The sequence below is a fragment of the Nelusetta ayraudi genome, unplaced genomic scaffold (genome assembly GCF_046127955.1).
Source record: "Nelusetta ayraudi isolate G7.1 ecotype Tasmania unplaced genomic scaffold, CSIRO-AGI_Nayr_v1 ptg000109l, whole genome shotgun sequence".
Taxonomy (NCBI): Eukaryota; Metazoa; Chordata; class Actinopteri; order Tetraodontiformes; family Monacanthidae; genus Nelusetta; species Nelusetta ayraudi.
In genome coordinates, this window is record NW_027466159.1 from 1133098 (window position 1) to 1153290 (window position 20193).

General features: G+C 49.3%; 2 protein-coding genes and 1 long non-coding RNA gene across 3 annotated transcripts; 1 reads left to right on the forward strand and 2 right to left on the reverse strand.

Annotated features, from left to right (window-relative positions):
• Window positions 1-290: 290 nt before the first annotated feature.
• On the reverse strand, window positions 291-3360 carry irf2bp2b (interferon regulatory factor 2 binding protein 2b). The gene is made up of 2 exons (XM_076048840.1): window positions 2029-3360; window positions 291-1527 (listed from the first exon to the last, which is right to left on the reverse strand). Exons 1-2 carry the CDS (start codon window positions 2861-2863, stop codon window positions 689-691), a joined length of 1674 nt encoding a protein of 557 aa, XP_075904955.1. The 5' UTR covers window positions 2864-3360; the 3' UTR covers window positions 291-688.
• A 12969-nt stretch (window positions 3361-16329) lies between these two features.
• On the forward strand, window positions 16330-20166 carry tomm20b (translocase of outer mitochondrial membrane 20b). The gene is made up of 5 exons (XM_076048889.1): window positions 16330-16583; window positions 17753-17799; window positions 18657-18738; window positions 18940-19082; window positions 19588-20166. Exons 1-5 carry the CDS (start codon window positions 16460-16462, stop codon window positions 19630-19632), a joined length of 441 nt encoding a protein of 146 aa, XP_075905004.1. The 5' UTR covers window positions 16330-16459; the 3' UTR covers window positions 19633-20166.
• On the reverse strand, window positions 18632-18934 carry LOC142903323 (uncharacterized). The gene is made up of 2 exons (XR_012929223.1): window positions 18849-18934; window positions 18632-18800 (listed from the first exon to the last, which is right to left on the reverse strand). It is a non-coding gene; the product is annotated as an uncharacterized LOC142903323 (long non-coding RNA).
• Window positions 20167-20193: the final 27 nt, after the last annotated feature.

The following is a 20193-nucleotide window of genomic DNA, read 5'->3' on the forward strand; positions in this document are numbered from 1 at the left end:
TGCTGGCAGCTGGTTGGTTCCTGCCGGAAGGTGTTGCATCATGCGCCCCCCCCCCACACACACACACACCACCACCTTGCTGCCCCCCCCCCCCTCCACAGAAAACAAACACAGCAGACAGCCGATGTTTTTTTTTTTTTATCACAAGGTCTGAAACTGTATTTGGCAACTTTTCCTCTTTTTCTCCGAAACAAGTGCAGACACGAACAACTAGAAGCAAAGTTCAGTTTAGGTTTTTTTTTTTTTTGTTGTTTGTTTGTTTGTTTTTAAAAGTTTTTTTTCCTCCTTCTTTCTTCTTCTTTTCCTCCAAGTGCTTAGATTGTTGTTGTCACATTCAAATGTTCAGACGGCTGGGACGGAACCGAGTCCGACCTGACGCCTGCTGAAAAAAAAACAAAAAAAACAAAACAAAAAAGGCTATAGAGTTGGGGGGGGGGTTGGCAGGGTACCGGGGGTCGTTAGAAAGGACGACAAACCCTTTCATCTGCAAAAAAAAAAAAAAACCATAGAAACACAAAAAGCTTTGAAAAAAAAAAGAAAAAAAAGAAGAAGATTGCGTTACAGCCTTGTTTAGCGCACCCTGCTGGGTTCTCCTGGTATTTTACAGTCAGGGCTCTGATTGGTCCGTGGGTTCCCAGTCTGCTGTTCCAGTCCGCTTTAGAAGTCTCCAAAGAAAAACACAGCGATCTCAGGGGTCGCGTTCCTTCTTGACCTTGACGTCCCCAGCCAGGATGGTGGCGATCTCGCCCTGCATGAAGGCCCAGGGCACGCTGGAGCCCACCAGGGGGCAGCGCTCGCCACTGGGGCAGTACACCTCTCCGCCACCACCGGTGGTGCCGGTGGTTCCCTGCTGCTGCTTGATGCTGTGGCGCGAGCACGGGAAGCAGAACTTGTGCGACGGCGCCGACGGGCACTGCACAAAGTGCGTGTCCTCCAGCCGCTCGTGGCACAGTGTGCAGCAGAGCGCCGGCGCGGGGGCCGGGGGTCCCGGAGCCCCTCCACCCACCCCCGGGACGCCAGGGGTGAGCGGTGCGGCTACGGCCACTGACGAGTCCGCCGGCCTCCTCGACAGGGCCGAGGAGGGCGAGAGGGGGCTTCCGCTGTTCCGCCGTGACCCCCCGCCCGGCCCCCCCGGACCCACTCCCATCATCATGGTGGTGGAGTGCACCAGGCTGGCGTCCTTGGCGGGCGAGCCGGCGTTGTCGGCTGCCAGGATGAGCGCTGCCATGGGCGACTGGCCGCCGTGATGGGCGGTGGCTCCCTCCGGTGGCGTGGTGCGGGAGTGGTGCGTAGGCGAGACGACGGCGGCGGTGGAGGAGGACGAGGAGGAGGAGGAGGAGGAGGTGGGGGTGGAGGTGGCGGGGTGGGGTGCCACCATGGAGAAGCCCGGCTTCATCACTTCGAAGGGCGACGGCAGCCAGGGCTCGGCCGCCGCGCCGCCGTTCAGCTTGGGGGCCGAGGCCTCGCCGTCAGGCTCCGGGGATGTCCTCCGCTTCAGGGCCCGAGACTGCTGCTGCTTCCCCCTGTCTGCCGGGAGGGGGAAGGACAGGGACAAGGGTCAGTGCAACCACAACCACAGCACAGGAAACAGTGAATAATGTAATTGTGAAAACACTAAGTTAATAATGATAAGTTATTATGATTATAGTAGTATATAGTATATCATTACATTAGATTATGTAGTGCAAATGAAAAAATAACTTGCAATAAAGTGCAGGTATGCACGATGAATAATACATATTATTATTATTATTACTATTATTATTATTGGCTGCTGTCCGCGTGCGCACTGTCTTGGCGGGCAGCAGCGTGGCAGCGACGGCGCGTGTCTGCTGTGTGGCAACACGTCAGCGCCAAGCGAGAACACACACACACACACACACACACACACACACACACACACACACACACACACACACAGCACCCCAAAAACAGAGAAAAAAAAAACCCCGCTGACGCATAATTTCAGTTCCTGTTTTCACGCGGCGTGGCGGTTTAAAACCAACCGGGCGGCGGCGACTCTCCTACCCGGCTTTGAGGAAGTGGCTCCGATGGCCTCGAACGTCGCCAGGACCCGCTGCATGGCTCCGGTCTCCTTCTTGAAGCGCCCGCCGTCGAAGGTGTGCAGCGCCATCAGGTCGCGCACCGTCCTGCCCCTGGACATCCAGTCCTTGTGGCCGCCCTCTGCCAGCCCGTCCAGCGCGTCCCCGGCCCCCCGGTGCTTGTCCTTCAGTTCCTCCGCCCGGTGCTTGCCGTGCTCCAGGGCGGCTCCAGGCGCGGCCAGCACCCCGGGCAGAGCCATCTGGAGCGGCCGGCCGTTGAGCGGGTGTATGGCCGGGATGACGCCGCCCACCAGCGGCACCAGGCTGGGGGGCACCGCGTTAGTCCTGCGGGGGTTTGGGCTCTGGCGGTTCAGCTCCGGGGGTTCGTCGGGTTTGGGGAATCCGTTAGGCACAGGGAGGCCGTTGGCCTGCCGGTGCCCCTGGTACTCCGGGCCGAGACGGGGAGGCCGGTCGGACAGCGGGTAGCGGTCCAGCGGCTGTGGTGGCGGCGGACGTGAGCCGGGCTCCCCGGACGAGTGGTTGAGCTCCTTCCCGGCGTGGTGGTGATGGTGGTGGTGGTGCTGCTGCTGCGGCGGCGGCTTCCCGGGCCCCGGCGAGCGGCCGTCCTGGAAGCCGTGAGTCCGCTTCAACTGCCGCGCCGTCTCGATAACAAACTCCACCCGATCGGCGCCCTCGTAGTTGACACATCCGCGGCAGACGGCCTCGGTGAAGTCCCAGATCATAGCCCAGGGCATGCGAGGCAGGTCGCACAGGTAGCACGACTGTCGCCGGGAGGCGGCCACCGCCGCCGCGGAGGACATGTTGTTGTTGTTGTTGTTGTTGTTGTTGTTGTTGTTGTTGTTGCTGTTGTTGTTGTTGTTGTTGTTGTTGCTCCGGAGCGAGTCAGCCAATGTATCCACACACACACACAAAATTATTATAAAAAAAAAAAAGAAGAAGAAAAAAGAAGAAAAAGGTCCCGTCGGCGGCGGAAGAAGTGAAGCCACTTGTGGTTGTAAAGGGGAAAACAAACAAGGCCAAACGGACGCGTTGCTGCTGGTTCCCGTCAGAAGGAGCCGCGGCGGGTCCGACCGGAGCTCGCTCCCGCTCTGCTGCTCGATCCCTCGGCGCGCCTCCGTCTGAGCTCGAACCCACAATTCAGCTCGAGCTGCTCGGCGTAGGCTCGTGACGTCAGCGCCACTCGGCTCGTGCTCCGGGCTTCTATTTACTGGATTCTTCGACGACCCCTCGCCGGCGGCGCATGCGCACGGTCCTTGACTGTCTGTCTTGTTCCCTCACTCACTATCTTTATCCTTCGCGCACCACCAGCAGCAGCAGCTTAAAACGCGTGCGGAGATCGTCTGTGGTAGGAGATGAGGCGTCACTCTGGAGCCTGTTCCACACACACACACACACACACACACACACACACACACACACACACACACACACACACACACACACACACGATTTCTTTCCCTCTGCCCCCGGTAAAATTCACCACAACACATCTTCCAAGTAGCCATCAACTTAAGTGTATCTCTTTAAGTGTAACACGTGAACTAATTTTCTCAGCCAGCTAGGTCGCTAGCTAGCTGACCAGTTGCTCTGGCGTGACTCTTTTGACACATCTACGCATTTGTTGCTCCAGTCATGATAAATGTCCCTGTGGCCGCTCAGACCCCATGGAGTTAGCGCCCATGCTGCTAGTGAAATAGGATGAAACATTTGCGTGGCTAATACATAAAAGTTGCTGTACAGGTCTATTAGTGCAATGCAAATCAACGGCCAGTTACATCACTCCGTTAATTGTGGATTGGGAAAACCACAAGATCTGCATTAGCTGCTAGCTAGCGACAAGTGGAACAAGCTAAACCGCAAAATAAAATTTTTAAAACGCATTTATTTAATGTTTACCAACGTGTGTTGTGTTTTAATTAATGAAATGACTGTAGTAAGTATGTCTTTCATGCTCCTCCTGGAGAGGTTGTGTGTCATAGTGAGAGGGAATCCTTGGAATTTGGGCCAGAGTGAGAGCTCACTGCGTGGCCCTCAGTCCTCAGGCGGCCACAGAGTTTTTTATAAATACCAAAACCAGGAGCAGAGAGTTCAGCCTGTGGCCTGCAGAGACTTGGAGCTGAGCGCTGGCTGCAACCACAGTCTGCAATGATCACAGCAGAGTTTTTCACTCTCTGCATGAACACAGTTCCTTGTTAACAATGACAAGAATAAATAAATAAATAATAATAATAATAATAATAATAATAATAATTCACGAAGGGGAAACTGGAGCACAACCTAATGTCGCACAAATCTAATTGTACAAATTACTGATTGCAATTTTGGATGGAACTCAAGTTCTGTAGTGTGGCAGAAGAAGCCAGTGTAAAGTTAAATTCCACACCTAACGTCACAGCTCTCCAGCCAATCACAGAATTCTCTTGCTGTTGCCAGACAAAGTGTAAAAGTGCTGCTGAACTCACTGCGTCCCCGCCTCTAATTCCAATCACATGACCCAAATCCAACGAGCCTCCGAAACCCCAGGCTGTAAGTCCTTCCACTGCTTTCTAACCACTTCCTGAAATACTTTGTGGCAATAGGTCGTGGCAAGAAAAAAAAAACATGACAGAACTTTATTGACACATTTGATACTCATCCTGTCTTAGCTTGCGGCAACCATCCACCAGGGGGTGAACCTGATGCTTTGGTGTTTACATTGTAATGTCTATACTAAATACTGAGTTGTTTGGAGTTTTTCTTTTTCTTATGTATGAAGGAAGACAACAGAAGTTCAATTTTAGCCACAGAGCAGTTGTTCTCACAGTGGCAGCAAGCGGACCCGCCAGTCACATGACCTGCTTGAAAGACTTCTCGACCAGCGCAATGATTCCACTTTTGGAAGGCTAGCCAATGAGAAGCGTAGGAGGACTATTTAACAATTTTGAAAAGTTATCAGTGACCTTTGTCTACATTTAGACATAGAAAAACAGGAACTGGGTAGTTTGTAGTTTGTTTCAGGTCCGTGACGTGGCAGGGGGGGCGTGGCCACAGCTAGCTAACAGGATCTGCACGACGTCTTTCAGAGCAGGCCGCCACTGCCACACAACCCGCAAAGAGTTTGCTGTATTTTTAGCCCTCTTCTGCATGGCTAGCGCGGAAGCTGTTTCAAACGACCCAAGTCGACCTTCCACTAAATCCCAGCCGATGGATCATCCTACGTCCACCGCCTCCCACGTTTCAGAGGGGGAGGGAGAGCAGGGCAGAAGGGAGGGTGGGGAATCCGTCATGTGATCTGACTTCCCCACAGAAACACAAACATGAGCCAACCGCGCCGATGACACTTCCCACATCAGTCACTCAGCGCCGCAGTGACACGGACCAAGGCAGCCCAAACTCGTCCCGTTCTGGAACCTGGCAGAAAGACACGTTAAAGCGCTAAAAAAGTGCTGTGTACATTGGTGTTAATACAGTTAGCTAGTGGATATTAGTATTGGTAATACAGTATTTCTTTCAGTTTTTAATGATTACTACATACCAAAAACTTTCATTAATGCAGTAGTAGCTTGGTAAGTAGCTAGATGGATACTTTATGTATCACCCATGTGCTGAATGCACTTTTAACCATTAGTAGCCACACATTTGAAAATGGGCCATTTAAAAAAAAAAAAAAAGGCAGGCAATTAAAAATACAAATATAACTTTCAGTAGGGTTACATGTACAGGAATGTGGTACAGTCCATGGTATTTTTTTCCTCTGACTTACTCTCATACTTCCTGGGATTGTGTAAAAACTGGACCGGCTTACAGTCAAGAGTCGGATTGAAAGACTGCAGAGTGGCGTGAAGTTCTTTAAATAGCCTCCCTCCACTCAGCGGGGGGGTGGCGTTCCAACCTCGGCCAGTCTGCAGGGGGCGACCCGCTCAGTCAGTTCAGCTCGGCCTGTTCTCATCTCACACAGGGAAGGAAGAGTGCACACGTAGTTGAGATCACTCCCCCGGAGGTGAGGCCGAGGTCGAACCGGATCGTTAACCGTCTGTTTTTCTTTCCGTCAAAATGCTGGATTTACACGTCTCCACCAGCGGGGGGCACTGCTTGGAGCCTAGTCGCATGTTGCAACACGTTCCCGGCCCAGGGAGGTTGAAAAGGGTTTTCCCAGGTCGCGCAGTGGAAAATGTGAAGCAGTCTTGAAGTGAAAACCAGACACACAACCTCATACAGAGTCGGAACGAGTTCTGCCTTCCAGGTTCCACATCTGGAGAACCGGAACCCATCCGGCTGCAGCCGCTGTCGCCATCAAACCCGCCAGGCGGAACGGCTCCGCTAGCATACATGTCTGAACACTTTCACCATTCATCAAGTCGGTGAATTTCGGTTTGGTCAGCTCGTCTCAACACAATCAACACTACACAACTTTTGACTTCTGATTCTTCACACAAACATCTATGAGTTGATGCCACAGACCTTCCAACAACTACTGCTGTGGAAGAAGGTAGAGGTAGGAGTACTGCTACCACTAGTAGTTCAGACGAGTTGGTTGATGAACTCACTTACTTACGACATTACAAACTTATGACATTTTGCAATAAAAAAAAACACCCCACTGCTTCCTGTTTACTGAACGCTCCTCCTCCTCACCCTACCCCTCTTTCTCTTCCTCCTTCTCCTCCGCCTCTTCCTGGCCCGCCTCCAACCAGGGCCCGGCTGCACATTCGCATCTCATTTACATGCTGGAGCCTCTTTCGCACGGCGAGCGGTGGCCCATCAGATAGACAGCACGCCCACCTGCTAGGATACGCATTCAGGAAATGACTCAGTGATTCTGCTGATCTGCTGATTTGAATCAATGAGTCCAGGACGGTAATAGAAAGGAGGGGTCGAGAAAAAAAAGGACAAAAGCTTTTTTTTCCCTGTCATGAATTTTTACCTAATGAAAACACAAAGTTGGACATGAAATTATTGTCACCAAAGAAACAACAACCATGTGTCTGACTTTACATGGTAGGAGGATCGACATCGTGCCAATAACCTTTCTGTCAACCAGCCATCAGCTGCCAGAGCAGCGGCAGAGGAAGCAGCCTGTGTGTGTGTGTGTGTATGTGTGTGTAGTCAAATGAGAAAAAGACCTTTGCTTGTTAGCGATGCTAGCTCAGTGCTAGCCTGTTGCTATGTAGCTGGCAACTGGGACATGTGAGGTTCCAGGACCCAGAACCCGGTCCAGGTAGCTGAACATTAAACAGGAAGCCAGCACAACTTCCACACCAACTTCCTGTTTCCTTTCAATGAACCAACTTCCTGTTTAGTTTTCTTCAGTTTTGTGCTTTTGGGCCATCAACAGTTTGCAACGATGTTGGACAATGCGTTAAAGTCGAGTCGTGTCTCAGGTCAACCAATGCAACACAATTCATGCTATCATGGGTGAATTTCCTCTAAAGGTGACCTCTACAGACAGGAAGTGGTACTACAGAGACACAATTTTGCAGAGCTCAACTTTTGGTAAATACCACAGAAATATAAAACTAACATTTCCTAGCATCCCGCTAATGATGTTAGCTTTGTTTATTTTCTAATGAGATGTTCTAAAATCATCTTGTTGATAAAATTGTATTTTTTAAAAAGCATTTAGCGGTGTTTAGCTAGCGCCAAAAGACGGGAACACTTGGGATCGTCCACCTGCGTTGCTGTTCCTACTACCCGTTTCCACGCTTCATTTCACTTCGTCATCACGGATCTGCACTCAGAGCACTTATCTCTGCACACACGCACGCACACACACACAAACACACACACACTGGGTCAGAGTACACTGGGTGCCCTTGGCCAGACAGATAAGCCGGCTTTATGTGATTACGCAGCTCTGCCGTTGTGCAACCCCTGTGACTCAGTACTCTAATTAAAGAGGGCAGTGAGCAGTGACGCTCGCCAAAATAAAGCTCAGCGGCAAAGCGAGTGTGTAACTAGTGTGTACCCGCGCCTCCTCCACATCACCGCACTCACACAGATCAGCGGGTCTTTCCCCCGAATAGAGGAGGGATTTTTAAACTCACTGATCGCTTGCAAACTAACAGATTGTGATTTCCTTCTTGAAATCTTTAGCATCGAGTTAACGCTAGAGGGCATGTCAGCTGTTGGTCTGCTGCCATTGGGGTGGGGGACCAACATGACCATCAGGGACGATCATGACCCCAGCCAGTTGGCTGGCTGGCTGGGGTCATGACCCAGTCCCTCCTAGTGCTAACCGACCGGGCCAACCATTGGTGAAGAAGAACAACAAAATGTAAAATGTCTTGTATTGAGAGAACGTGACAATGATTGAAAATTTTAAAAAGAAAGGTCTGATAGCATATTTCATAGAAAGAATGGAGGAGATGTTATGGTATTTAGTAACACTAGCAAAATTAGCAACATTTTATCTGTGATTCTCCAAAACAAGCAACTCAGCGGCTCTAAAATTCAGTGACTCAGTTACTTAGCAACTGCACAAAAACACACTTCTGCAGCGGTTGTGTGTTCAATTCCCAGGACTGTCAGCATGGAGTTTGCACCCTGAGGTCAGCGGATGATACAAATACATTTATAAACACAGGTCGTAGCAACACAACACAACACAACACGGCCCACTGTGAGAGGCTCCAGCAGCTGCAGGTTAAGGAGGGTTTTTTTGTCTGTCCTCTCAGGGCTGGGACCCACTTGGACCTACTTGGACCCGTCCCCTGATGTGACATCATTGCCAGACGGGTCCGAGGTTCGAGGTTCGACGAGGCCGACTCTCAAAGACACGTCAGCAGCTGGTTGATCAAGATGAGTCAAAGTTTAACTGCTGTTGTTGGCTAGAAGGGAGGGAGGAGAGGTCATGTGACCTCAGACAGGAAGTGTGTTGATGCAGCTTTTTCTGCTGCTGCATGATGTCGTCTGTGGTGGGCTGGAGACGCGGAGCTCCTCAGGGGACATGTCCTCGGCCCTATCTCTCTCTCTCTCACACACACACACACACACACACACACACACACACACACACACACACACAAACACACACGCTGCGGTGGGATTCCTCTTTTGAGCGGCGGAACGCCGGATGACTTCATTGTGGTTTTCCAACCAGCCGGACGTCCTCTGGGGGCAGGGAGAGAGAGAGAGACAGAGAGAGAGAGAGAGCATTGGGGGGCGGAGCCTGTCAGCAGCAGACTTCCTGTCATTGGCTGTCTGACAGCAGGTGAGCGGCTGCACCTCCAGATACACTGGCGGACAATGATAGGAAGCTCCGCCTCCTCTCAGCCTCCAGCTTGTTTTGTTTTGTTTGTAAAACTGGCTCGCAGAGGCCAGTGTTAGCTAATGCTGGCTAACGATGCAAATGATGTCTAATACTGGCTAACGGTGGCAAATGTTAATTAATGCTGGCTAACATGGCTAACGTGGACTAATACTGGCAAACGGGAGTAAATGATTGCTAACATTGGCTGACGGTGGCAAATGTGGGCTAATGCTGCCTAACGGTGGTTATCGTGGGCTGATATTGACTAATGGTGGCTAATGTCGTCCCCCCAGCCAATGAGAAACACAGAGGTGGAGCTAACGCTGGCCCTGCTAGTGGAACCAAACTGGTTCAGTCAGCTTAGATCCAAATGACTCTCTTTCTGGCTTCACAGAGAAACCTGTTCTTGCTGGCGTTGCCGATGGAACGACTGGCTGACTGGCTGACCAACTGGGTGATAATGGGGGGACACAGTCGAACCGCTGGTCTGATCTCATCCAGTCTGAGGTTTTTTTTTTCCCGATTCCTGGTCCTAGAAGTCGGTCCAGTGGTCCATCCACAAAGCTTCCCGTCTATGGTTACCAAGCCTCCTCCTTCTCCAGAACCTGAGACTCTCCCCCAGCTGGCCCCTCAGCCCCTTGGCCTCTCTGGTGGATCCTCCTCAATGCTGGCCCCTGTCTGGCCCGGCCGGGGTCCGGGGCCCCTCCGCCTTGTCCCACGTCCCATTGTCCCCGTAAGCCAACACCGCTGTTCCCACCGGATCTCAATGCAGCCGAGACTTGACACCATGTGAAGCGGTGGCTCGGCTTCTCTCAGACGGATCCAGTGGCCGAGACAGAAAAGGTCGAAGGTGCGTCAGAAGCTGTAGAGAGACGACGGCGAGGACTTTGTTTCCACTCGGTGGTGCCGTCTGCTGACGTGTGATACCTTCAGGCCAATGTTCCAAAAACTGTTTTCCGACATTAAAACAGCTGGAGAAAAACTGGGAGACGCTCCCAGACTTTTTTTGTTTTGTTTTGTTTTTGCAAACTTTTGTGTTTTGTTGGACGAGGTGGTGGAGCATTGGGGAACCACATTCAAAAACATTTTGCTCCTTCTCACTTTTGATCGACAGTTGACCCTAATCAGCCAATCAGAATCCAGAAGAAGAGAATTAGAAGAAAGAAAATTAAAGAAAGGAAACGTTGCCTTTCCATTTATGTAGACACAAACTTGAATTGAAAACAAAAGATAGTGGTCATTTGTTCTGTTTTGTTATTTTTCTTTGATATTTACACTCTCGGTCTTGTCTCGATCTCGATACTCTCTGGTCTCGAGAAGGCCTTGGGCTCGGTTGGTGCGGTCTTCATTACAATGCTACCTCCTGGTTCAAGAGCCAAGAACTGAAGGCTGGAACTGGAGACTTCCGACTACTTCTGAATGGTCTCTTCATCAGGCTCCGCCCCCTTCACTAACGCGAGCACTCACTGCTATCTGATCTCTCATCAAACAAAGCTGAAGTTTAAATGTTTAAAAATTGTAGAGGAGGGATTAAAGACAGACAGGAAGTGACCTCAGCCTCCCATGGACCAGGTCTTCCTGGACGAGGTTCACTTGGACCAGGTTCCCTTGGACTAGGTTCTGCTGGATCGACCCTGTACTTTCCTGTCCACGTGACGCCTCCTGCTGATGGAAGGAGTTTTCCGCTGGACTTTGGCCGACTCAAATAAAAAAGCTTGCAAAGTATATGGAGACCCCACGTGTGACCCACTTGGCCAATGTGGAGGGGAAACCAAGTCGCGGTTTTCCACTGAGTCCTGCTGACTGGCTAGCTGAACTCTGGAGGAACGCCGGGAAAATGTTGCCTCACATCGTCCCGTCGACTTTTCCGTGGAATGAAAGAGTGTAAAAAAACAAGTTCCAGAGGCTTTAAGTGACTTTCAGGCTGCCACGTCCTGCAGGAAGTGTTTGGCCAATCGGCCGACACGTGGAGGAGCTGGAGGAACTACCACCACTGAGCCAAGGTGGCGATAAATTTCTAGATGCTGACAGAGTTTGGGGAAACCTGGAGGATGTCTCTGAGGTATCAAGATTTCTCTCATTAGGCTAATGTGGGCTAATAGTGGCCAATGTCAGTTAATAGTGGAAAATTTCAGCTAAAGGTTGCTAACAGTAATAACGCTAATGTGAATTAATACTGTTGCACTGTTACCACTGTTACCGTCCAATCACATGCATTACTCCTGGAAGTGTGTGTGGCTATGACTCCTCCGACAAGCTGCTCGTTCAACATCATAACAAACAGCTGTCGAGAGGAAGTGACATCATCAAGGGAAGGGGCTGGCTGACGTCCTTGAGAACAACTTGTAGCAGCATAGCTGTTTCTTTGTGTGTGTGTGTGTGTGTTGCAGGGAGGGTCAGACTCACTGAGAGTGACAGAGTGAGGTGTGTCCGCGCATTCCAATGAGTGTGTGTCCGTGCCTTTTGTCCTCGCTATGGTCTGTCTGTCTCTATCTGTCTGTCTGTCTGTCTCTCCCTCTCTCTCTCTCTCTCTCTCACACACACACACACACACACACACACACACACACAGGGCTGTATTTCACTTGCTCAGACTTCCTGTCTTATTCTGGCAGCGGCCGATCTCTCTGTCACCTTTGATTTTCCTCTCGGGCCAATTGTTACATGACCTCCAGCTTGGTCCATTTTATCGACCTTCGACTGTTGCACTTTTGACAATCAGCAACAAAACACCCGACACAAACACACAGGGTATCGATCCCCAAACACATGTGTGTTGGTCAGTGTTGGAGCAGAAGAGGTATGATCTGCCTGCACACACACACACACACACACACACACACACTGATTTATTGGAACACTAAACTTGCAAATGTATGCAAGTCACAGCCCCCAGCACACACATACAAGTTTTACACACACACACACACACACACACACACACACACACACACACACACACACACCATTATCCTACCCCTGCATCCTCAACAAGGCCAACCATTCATCCAGCACGCAGGACGCCGTGCCTGGAATTACATCCGTGCTCTTCTCACACAGTGTGTGTGTCTGTGTGTGTGTGTGTGTGTGTGTGACTGCGACGACCAGCTGCATGAAAAACAGAAACTCTTCGGGGCATTTAAAGGCTACGTGGGCAGTAAACTGGGATTCTCCTTTTTGCAGTTTGGAAAACTGCCGGTACGAGTTAGCACAGTTAGCTTGTTAGCCACTCATCAGACAGCAAGTAGAAAAAAACGTGGGTAAAAGGTTGGAGGTTTTTTGGTGCACCGTAGAAAAAAATATGAAGTCAGTGAGGCAGCCGAGGGGGCGACAGGAAGTTGTGCCGTGGTACCTCCTGCAAAGGGTCAACAGCCACTTAACCACCGCGTGTGAAAACTGCAGATGCCGCTTCAGTCTGAAAAACACACACACACACACACACACACACACACACACACACACACACACACACACACACACACACAAACACACACACACAGCCACTTCCTGTACGCCGTCTATAAAGAGTGTGACATCATTGTGAGCGGCACCGAGAAATTTATAAGTTGATACTTCCATTTTGACAAGTATCCTAGCTAAAGTTAGCATACAGCTGCCTCAAAGCAAGTTTGGGGGCGTTTCTGTAAAAAAAATATGTATACCATTTTAAACCAGCGTGGCCTCTTTGCTCAACAGCAACCCGTTTTTTGGGAGAAACATTTTTCAAGGATCAAGGAATCAAAGTATTGGAATCAGCCTTTTTATTGTTGCTTTTAACTGGAAGTGATTGTTGTAACAATTTTTCTTTTAAAAATTTCAATTCTGGACAATCAAGTCCAGAAGTTGTTTAGCACCTCAAACTATTATTTGATTTTTGAAGTAACAGAGCAAACATAAAGAAGCAAGCAGACAGAGTTTCAAAGACTCCCAAGTGATTTGTACAATATGTTTAAATTATGATGTTTTAACAGAAAAACAAAGGTTTTTTCTTTTTCTTTTTGTTTTTTAACAAAAATATGTTCTCAGTCTGTAAACTGCCGCTGAGTCCAGACTGAAGTCTCTCTGTTGTGTCAGAACGTCCAATGTAACCTGAATGCAGCCTGACGCTGGTGCTACCTAGAGGCTTAGCCCCGAGGCTAGTTAGCTAGCTAGCTGCCTCGCTCGACTGATTTCCAGTGGAACTCAGCAACAGCAACAACATTCTTCCCTGACGTGCAAAAAAACGTCAAAGCAATTGATCACAAGATGGTGGTAAAGCATCAGTAGTGGCGCCCCCTGGAGGCTGCAGGGTCATTACAAGATGAGGCCACTGTTGATAAATAAATAGCGTATTTTTTTTCGATGTAATAAAAAGTTGTTACAGTGAGAAACAAGGAGGAGGGGATGTGACTGAGGTGCAGGTCCTCGCAACCGTCGTCATGCAGCTCAATTAACACAACAAACAAACACAACAACGACAACAACAAAGTGCAAACAAGACGCAGTGGTTGTGTTGTTAGCACCAATGTTTTCGACAGTTTTAGCCGCAGTGTTAGCAGTGGAACACACAGGCTAAACCCAGCTCAACTTCGTTTCAACTACGAAATAGATTTGTGCTCAGGAGAAACCAAAGCCAACCGCTACCGCAGAGGGAATTCCCCGCCCTCGTTGTAGCCTCCCGAAAGCCGAGGGGGTGACATGGACGATGACACATGTTCGGTCGACCAATAAGGAGGGGGCAGGGTTGGGGTTGGGGGGTGGGTTTGGGGGGGTTGCTTGGTGTAGACATGACAGAGGTCTGGAGCAGACTCCCACATTCCTACGACACCCACATCACATGGACAAGCACAGCAGCAGGCTGTGTGTGTGTGTGTGTGTGTGTGTGTGTGTGTGTGACTGCAAGCCAAGGCAATGAAAGAGAAAGAATAAAACACGAGACCTCCCTGTTTGGTTCTGTATCTGCTGCTGCTGCTTAACATAAACAGGAAGTGGCAGCGGGGAGGAGGGAAGAGGAGGGTGTGGCACGGCGAGAGTGAGTGAGCGAGCAGATGTCAGACAGAAGGAGAGAAAGAGAGAGAACAAGAGAGAGAGAGATGGAGGTCAGATTGCATCACCGCCTCGACTCGGCGCTGCTGCTGGTCGTTGTAAACAGGAAGTGGGGCTAGAGACAGGAAGTGGAATGAAAACTTTATCGGTCAGGCCTCGTGACGGACGACACAAATAATCGACTTTGGTTTGAGAGAAGCTTGAGAAAGGAAACAAGAAGTAAACCTGCTGTAACGTTGCTGCTGTTGTAAAAGATTCAATAAGTTTGTGAAAATTCCAACTGAAGAACCAAAACATGGAAAATAAATCAATTAAATTCTTCAGTCTACAAAACGAAACCACGAGCTGCATTGGATCTGCAGCCATCCAGCGACCGGAAGACAGTGTGTCCTCTAAGTGACGCTCTCATTTAGAGAGAAGTTATTCCTCAACTGTGGTAATAAAAACAATAATGATGAAAAATACAGACACACAAAAAGAGGAAGCGTGTGTTGATCTTCAGCGGTCACTTCCTCCCTGTGTAAATAAAGAATGATGATGTCACAGTCCTCACTCTCTCTCTCTCGTACACACACACACACACACACACACACATACAGACACGTTCAACAACATTTGCTTAAAAGACAACAACTTCTCCTGGTTGCTCGTCGTTGGCTACGTGTTAGCTGGCCGTCAGCACCAGGCCTCCGAGGAGCTCACCAGTTTCCCACCAGAGGCTGATGTGGAGTCAGGAAGGTGGCGTGTCTGAAGTTTTCTTTTTTTTGAACAGGAAGCCGAGGGACGGACTGGCCTCCTTCTCCAGCCAGCAGTTCCCAGTTAAAGTGGGTCAGAGAGCCCGGTTGCTCTGTTTACACCCGCCGTGTAAAACAGGTTTTTATCTGCTGGTAGCCACAAACTGTCACAACTGACAGACCGCAAAGGCACACATACACACACATACACACACGCGCGTGCGCACACACACACACACTTCAGCATTATGTGCACATTCATGCTGCATGCTGCACAACATCAGAGCTGCAAATATCAAGATATCACACACCCTGATGGGACACAGACTGCAATCTGTGTGTATGTGTGTGTGTGCGCGCGCGCATCCAGTGGTGGATGAACAGCTACCCCTATTGACAGACAGGAGAACTGCTACCGCTGGTTTCACAAAGCACTGGACACGTGCGAAGTCAAAAAATGTTTCCTTTTTTGTTTTTAGATTTAAACTTAAACTGATTGAATCTAATCGTTAATGCATCCAAAATCCCCATGAGATATATCACAAAATTCACTTTACCAATGTTTTTTTTTGTTTTTTTTAAACCAATGATCAGTGTGTCTGGCCTTTCAGTAATTCCCCAGCAGATTGGAGGTGAGGGGGTCCATCATTATGTTTCAGGCCGATTTAGATTTTTCTTTATAACTAGAAAGTGCGTGCTAAAATACACAGGTCTGGAAACCAGACATTGGTGATGCCACAAAGGGCACTGATACCTCTTCCCAACCACGTGTTGCCTCCTCACTCTTATCTAACCTGGTGTTACTTTAGAAAACACAGTAAAACATTGTCCAGGGAAACCAACAATAATCAGACTGTGGACTCAATCCACCTTCAAAAATTGCAAACAAGGTCATTTGAGGGTCAAAGGTTGAGGATTTTTTTTTTTTTTAAACCGATGTATTTCACCTGGTCTTCTCTCCGTAAAATTTGGAAGACCAACAGCTGAAGAAATGAAACAGCATCACATTTTTGTTTTTCAACTTTTTACAACACACGTTTGGAAAAAAAAAAAGTAAGTCGACTGAGATTATACTGCTTGTCAGAGGAGGTAAGTACAGTGAATAATGCATTATTCCAAGAGTAAATATGCAACTAAACCCATCACAGTAGAAATGTGTCACTTCATGTGTTTTCAGGATGGCCAAACAAAAAAAGAAAAAGAAAAGCGTTTTATATTCGTTGAATTTCCGTCAGGCGCTCTTCGGACGACTGCCGTACGTCACGCGGCGGGGTCCTTCCGGGGTCCTTTCTTTTCCCCGATCCGCTGCGCCAGTCCAGTCCTGCAGACAGAAACGGCCGACCGAGCGCGACTTAAATCGCCTAACTTGAGCCGCGAATCCTCCTCCAACCGACCGAGTCCCAACAGTTATGATGAGCGGGAAGACCAGCGCGATCGCTGCGGGGGTGTGCGGGGCTCTGTTCGTCGGCTACTGCATCTACTTCGACCGGAAGAGACGGAGTGACCCGAACTTCAAGAACAAGCTGCGGGAACGTGAGTGTTGACCTCCTCCTTCCCCTCACCCTCACCCTTCCCCCTCACCTCCAGTATCTTCCGGTTCGACCCGGTTTGGCCTTTCACCCCGAACCCACACCGCCACCCCTCGAGCCGGTGTCGGGACTACCCGCCGTGAATCGTGCCATCACCGGTTAGTCATGAACGAACCCCGTCCACAGGGTCGCGTGAATCCAATCAGTGGTCGTCAAGTTGCCCAATCAGCTGCTTGTCCTTCACGTCTTCACTTGCATCACCAAAGATCTTCGGGTTAATTCGCCTCCCGCTCGGCCAACTTCGCGGCGCCGGTTCAGCGAGTTTGACCTCGATTTTTACCGCGAAGATTGAAGACGATGGATGAGTTGAGGGAGACCCGATCCAGTGTTGAACTATTCACCATCCGAGTCCGTTCAGAACTTTCAAATGCGTTTTCCTTTTTAAACACCATTATGGACAAATTCCTGCTGCACCGAAATATCACAATATTATCTGTTTCATTTATGTGTTTCATTTGTAATAAACGTGGCTTTAAACGTGTAGACGATTCATGCTTAATTGACGTCAACTGCCGTACAATTGCAGACAATAAAAGGGTATTTAAGAGGGTAAGCGGTACATTTGTCACAGTAAAACAGGCAAATAGAAACAAAACAAAATCACCACAAAACACTTATTTTGCGCATCTATCAGTCAGTGTTTGACTTTCTAATGACACGATCGAAGCAATAAATACATGCATACAACTGGGTAACATCTTGTGCTACACACTTAATTAGATAAAGCAGGATTTTGTTCAGCAGTTAAAATGGAAAGCGCTTCATGCCGTTTGTTTTAAACTGCTGTGTTTCCAGGGAAACAAGTCTTTCTGTGATGAACTGATTCATTTTCTCAAGGCCATTCACTGGATTGAAGATTCTCTCACAGGAGATTCTGGGGATGGTTTGGTGGTTGTTGAGCTAATTTCAGACGTGGCATTCCTATTTTAAGCCCTTGTCTCTGTCTGCGACTGTGTCTTAGAAAGCTGTTGCACAACACCAGACCTCGCCATGCCAGCCCGAGGGATTATGATGTCACAAGGGGCTGCGATGCCCTGTCCTGGTCGTCAGCGGGCAAAGGGTCAATCAGTTCAAATAGTGACTACAACGTTTTGTCTTGTGTTGTGTTTGCAGGGCGGAGAAAGCAGAAGGTGGCCAAGGAGAGGGCAGGGCTAGCCAAGGTAAGCTCCGCCCACGTGCTCCTCCCGCACAGCCGCAAGTCTAAGGGCTGGGTCACCTCATTCAGTCACCTGTGCCTGTTTCCCCAACGGTCGTCAGTCTCCCTCTGCTCTTGTTTGTGATAAAATTATAAAATAAGGAGGGGCCCCTTGTGATGTCACAAAGAGCTCTGATCCTCCTCTGAAGTTTGCGACCATGCCCTCCACCCCCAGCCAGGTGTCGGCTCTGCCCATTGAGACCACTGCCACATCTTTAGTCCCCTTCCAACCACAGGTCCATCAGTTAAAACAGCAGCAGGCTGCAAACATGGGGCTAACTAAACACACTGTTTCCTGGCGAGCTGTTGAGTTGGCTACATATTTTAAACATGTGATGCCACCCCGCCCAAAAATAATAATGATAACAATTAGGGATACCAGTATCGGGTATCGGTACCAATACCCGATACTGCTTGATACGGGTTGAGTATTCGTAAAGCACGTGCCGATACCACAACACCGATACCAGTTGTATATCCATGCATATGACAATTTAGTTAAATTCAGTGAAACTTGTGACAGCCACCACGTGTTCCAGAAAAATATGCTGAGGAATGTTGTTCACATAACAGAAGTAATTTGATCATGTTTACGGCTTTATCAAGTACTCACGATTAGTATCGTGAGTACTGAAAAGTACTCCTACTCTACTCACTCTGTAAAAAAGTGGTATCTGTGAATCCCTAACGATAATCTCCACCTCAGGCAGTCAAGTGGATTGTGGAAACTTCCCACAATCCACCTGGTGCCTCCAGCCGCTGGTCCGTCCTGCTGAGTCAGATCTGATGTTTTGGTCTGTTTTTCTTTTTCACTTCCTGCAGCTCCCGGATCTGAAGGACGCCGAGGCGGTGCAGAAGTTCTTCCTGGAGGAGATCCAGCACGGCGAGGAGCTGCTGGCTCAGGGTGACCTCCTCCTCCTCCTCTTCCTCTTCCTCTTCCTCCTTCTCCTTCTCCTTTTCCTTCTCCTTCTCTTCCTTTTCCTCCTTCTCCTGCTTCTCCTCCTCATCCTTCACCACCTCCACTCACCTATTTGACCTGGCTGGCCAGGGTTCACCCCCCCTGCCCTCTGGCCCCAGATTGTTAACACTCCTCCCTGACCTGCAGGAGACTACGAGAGGGGCGTGGACCACCTGACCAATGCCATTGCCGTGTGCGGCCAGCCGCAGCAGCTGCTGCAAGTGCTGCAGCAGACCCTGCCACCGCCCGTCTTCCAGATGCTGCTCACCAAACTGCCCACCATCAGCCAGGTGTGTGTGTGTAAATAAATATAGTTCGATTAATCGCACAGCGATTAATCGTGCGATTAATCGAACGATTTTCCTCTCGCATGCTTCTGGGTCGGTGCCTCTAGGCTACCGTAGTCGTCCTCCGCCCTCGAGAAGCTGCTACACCGACACCCCTCTGTAAGCATGTTAGCGTTTGCTAAAGAAAGCGAATTTTGTTGCTAAAAAGGGCAAAAAAAACAAGTCAGTCGTGTGGAATTGGTACAGCCTCCAGGTTTCGGATCAAGAGCAAACCGCTCCCCGCTGCAGACTTATTTCAACACCTCGCAAGCACCACAAGCCAGTGATGTCACAGCAGGACAGAGGCATTCCTCTCCCGCAGCGCTCCACTGGGTTGTTGAGTTCCCGCTGTCTTCCTGTCTCCTGTCGCTGCTGTCTGATTGGCCGATTAGATATCTGCGTGTCCGGCCGAATTCACACTTCATGCAGTGTTGTGATCGTGTTTGTGTTGTTTTTCTTTCCTCCTCAGCGTATTGTGAGTGCACAGAGTCTGACCGAGGACGATATAGAATGAGAGGCCCTTCCCCCCTCACCCTCCTCCACAGGTCGACTTCCATCGCAACCCTCAGAAACGCCTCGGCCCCTCCCCCCTCTGGCCAGCATCCATCACTACATCAAGGCGTCTTAAAGGGAAAAATCTGTGTTTTTTTTTTAAGTATTATTTTTCCTGATGATCTTTATTTTGTACTTTTATTACCCGTTTTGGGGTATTCAGTCACCTGATCTTGTAGCCCTGTGAAACTGATGGAGCCCGTCCCTCTTATTAATAATAGTGATATTAATAATATAATAATGATAATTACATTCTTCATGTCTCTGTCATGGAGGTGCAGTCACCTGTTCTGGTATCAGACGTAAGAAATCCAGGTGCGTCTGATTGGAGGCTCCTCTATTTATTGTTTTCTTATCAGCCGTCATTGTGTTTGCAAAAATACTATTCTCTTTAAAAAGGAAAAAAACGTTTTGTTTTAAAAGAGGGGGCAACACCTCTTTAAGAGAGAGAGGAAAAAAAGACCCAAGTGAATAAAGAAAACGTGAAGAGACAAAAGTTGTCCAGAGTTGTTTTTTGTTTTTA

Bases quoted from the DNA above. Each gene is read 5' to 3' on its own strand.
- irf2bp2b (XM_076048840.1), bottom strand. From the start codon at position 2,863: ATGTCCTCCGCGGCGGCGGTGGCCGCCTCCCGGCGACAGTCGTGCTAC. The intron at 1,528-2,028 runs GTAGGAGAGTCG...CCCTCCCGGCAG, and splicing joins AGCCACTTCCTCAAAGCCGG to ACAGGGGGAAGCAGCAGCAG.
- tomm20b (XM_076048889.1), top strand. From the start codon at position 16,460: ATGATGAGCGGGAAGACCAGCGCGATCGCTGCGGGGGTGTGCGGGGCT. The intron at 18,739-18,939 runs GTGACCTCCTCC...CCTGACCTGCAG, and splicing joins CGAGGAGCTGCTGGCTCAGG to GAGACTACGAGAGGGGCGTG. The intron at 19,083-19,587 runs GTGTGTGTGTGT...TTTCCTCCTCAG, and splicing joins AACTGCCCACCATCAGCCAG to CGTATTGTGAGTGCACAGAG.